General features: G+C 40.8%; 1 protein-coding gene across 1 annotated transcript; it reads left to right on the plus strand.

The window, feature by feature from the left end:
* Positions 1-66: 66 nt before the first annotated feature.
* Positions 67-810, plus strand: HEATR3 (HEAT repeat containing 3). Its single transcript, XM_017865791.1, has 3 exons — positions 67-163; positions 271-428; positions 707-810. Exons 1-3 carry the CDS (start codon positions 148-150, stop codon positions 791-793), a joined length of 261 nt encoding a protein of 86 aa, XP_017721280.1. The 5' UTR covers positions 67-147; the 3' UTR covers positions 794-810.
* The last annotated feature ends 828 nt before the right edge of the window (positions 811-1,638 follow it).

The following is a 1,638-nucleotide window of genomic DNA, read 5'->3' on the forward strand; positions in this document are numbered from 1 at the left end:
GGAAATTCCCCAAAACATTTTCCCAACCATGGAGAGTTGGTCATTTACTTTTTTTTCTTTTTTTTTTTAAAGCCCACTGACAAGGAGCTGAGAGAGACTATAGCATTGCTGACAGCCCAACAGACTGCTCTGGAAATTATCGTCAACATGTGCTGCAATGAAGGTTTGTTAACAGTTTACATTTAGACATTTTCCCCCTGGGCCAAGAGGGAAACTCCCGTGGAGATTTTCTTAACTATTCCAGTTCTGCATGGTTTGCCTGCTTCCCAGATCCCTCTGATGACGAATGGGAAGAACTTTCTAGCAGTGATGAAAGTGATGAATTTATGGAGAATTCCTTCAGTGAGTGCGGGGGACAGCTGTTCTCTCCCCTCTGCCTCTCCCATGAGGTTCACACTGCTCTCACCAACTACCTCATCCCAAAGAAGGTAATCCGTTTTCATTCTAGGCTTACCGTGGAGCGTGGGAAAGGCTTAAGCAAGGTGTTCATTCTGTGTACAAAAGAAGCAAGCTCACACTTTCAGGTTGTAGATGGTGGTAAGATCTGAGACAAAGCTGAGCTACCAGTACTGGAAATAGGCGAAAAGGTCATTCTATATGAAGCCTAACCATTTCACTTAGGAGTAATATTTTGGAATTATATAAGGGAATCATGTGTTAAATGACTACTCTTTAACTTTTGCTTTACTGCCTCTTTTAAATCTAGATTTTTGAGAAAACTGCCTTTCCAAACAGCATTGCAGTTGACCTATGTTCTAGGAACCCTACTTGGAAACCTTTAATTAGAAATTAAGAACTTTTCTACTTTCAAAAACATTTGTCATTATTTTATTTTATGAAATGGTGGGCCATTAAATAGAAGGTGCTGACTCCCCCTCAGACCCAGAAGTTTTGTTCCTGGGTATATATACCAGAAAAATAGTGCCCACGTGCCCTAGAATACATGTTCATAGCAGTGTATGTCACAGTTGCCCCAACCCGTAAACAAACTTGTTGTCCATCAGAGTTAGAATGGTAAATATATTTTGACAAAATCACTCAGTACAATACATGCAGCAGTAAAAGGGATCTGAATTAGAACTGCTCACAACTTGGATGGAGCTTACATTGTTGAACCAAAAAAGCAAGACATAAAAGAATACACACACTGTGATTCAGTTTTTACAAAGTTGAGAAACAGGCAACATTGAACTATTTTGTTCAGGGATGCATACCTTGGGGATAAGCCTATTAAAAAAAAAAAGGCAAGGAAATGTTTACCATAAAAGTCTGTATGGTGGTTACCTGTAGGTGTCAGGGAGGTGGGATGTTATAAGGAAGAGATACAGGGGCTTTCAGGGTCCGGCAGTGTTTCTTTCTTTCCCAGGTGCATGGGTGTTGGCTTCATAGACTATATGTTAAACTCTCTATATATGTTGTGTACTTAACCATATATATGTCACATTTCACAATTAAAAATAATTTTAGGCTGGCGTGGTGGCTCACACCTATAATCCCAGGACTCTGGGAGGCCGAGGTGGGAGGATCACTTGAGGCCAGGAGTTTGAAACCAGCCTGCGCAGCATAGCAAGACCCCATCTCTACAAAGAAAAAAAAACATTACAAAAACTAGCCTGGCATAGTGGCACTCAGCCATAG

The sequence above is a fragment of the Rhinopithecus bieti genome, unplaced genomic scaffold, assembly GCF_001698545.2.
Source record: "Rhinopithecus bieti isolate Rb0 unplaced genomic scaffold, ASM169854v2 repeat_17044, whole genome shotgun sequence".
Classification (NCBI taxonomy): domain Eukaryota; kingdom Metazoa; phylum Chordata; class Mammalia; order Primates; family Cercopithecidae; genus Rhinopithecus; species Rhinopithecus bieti.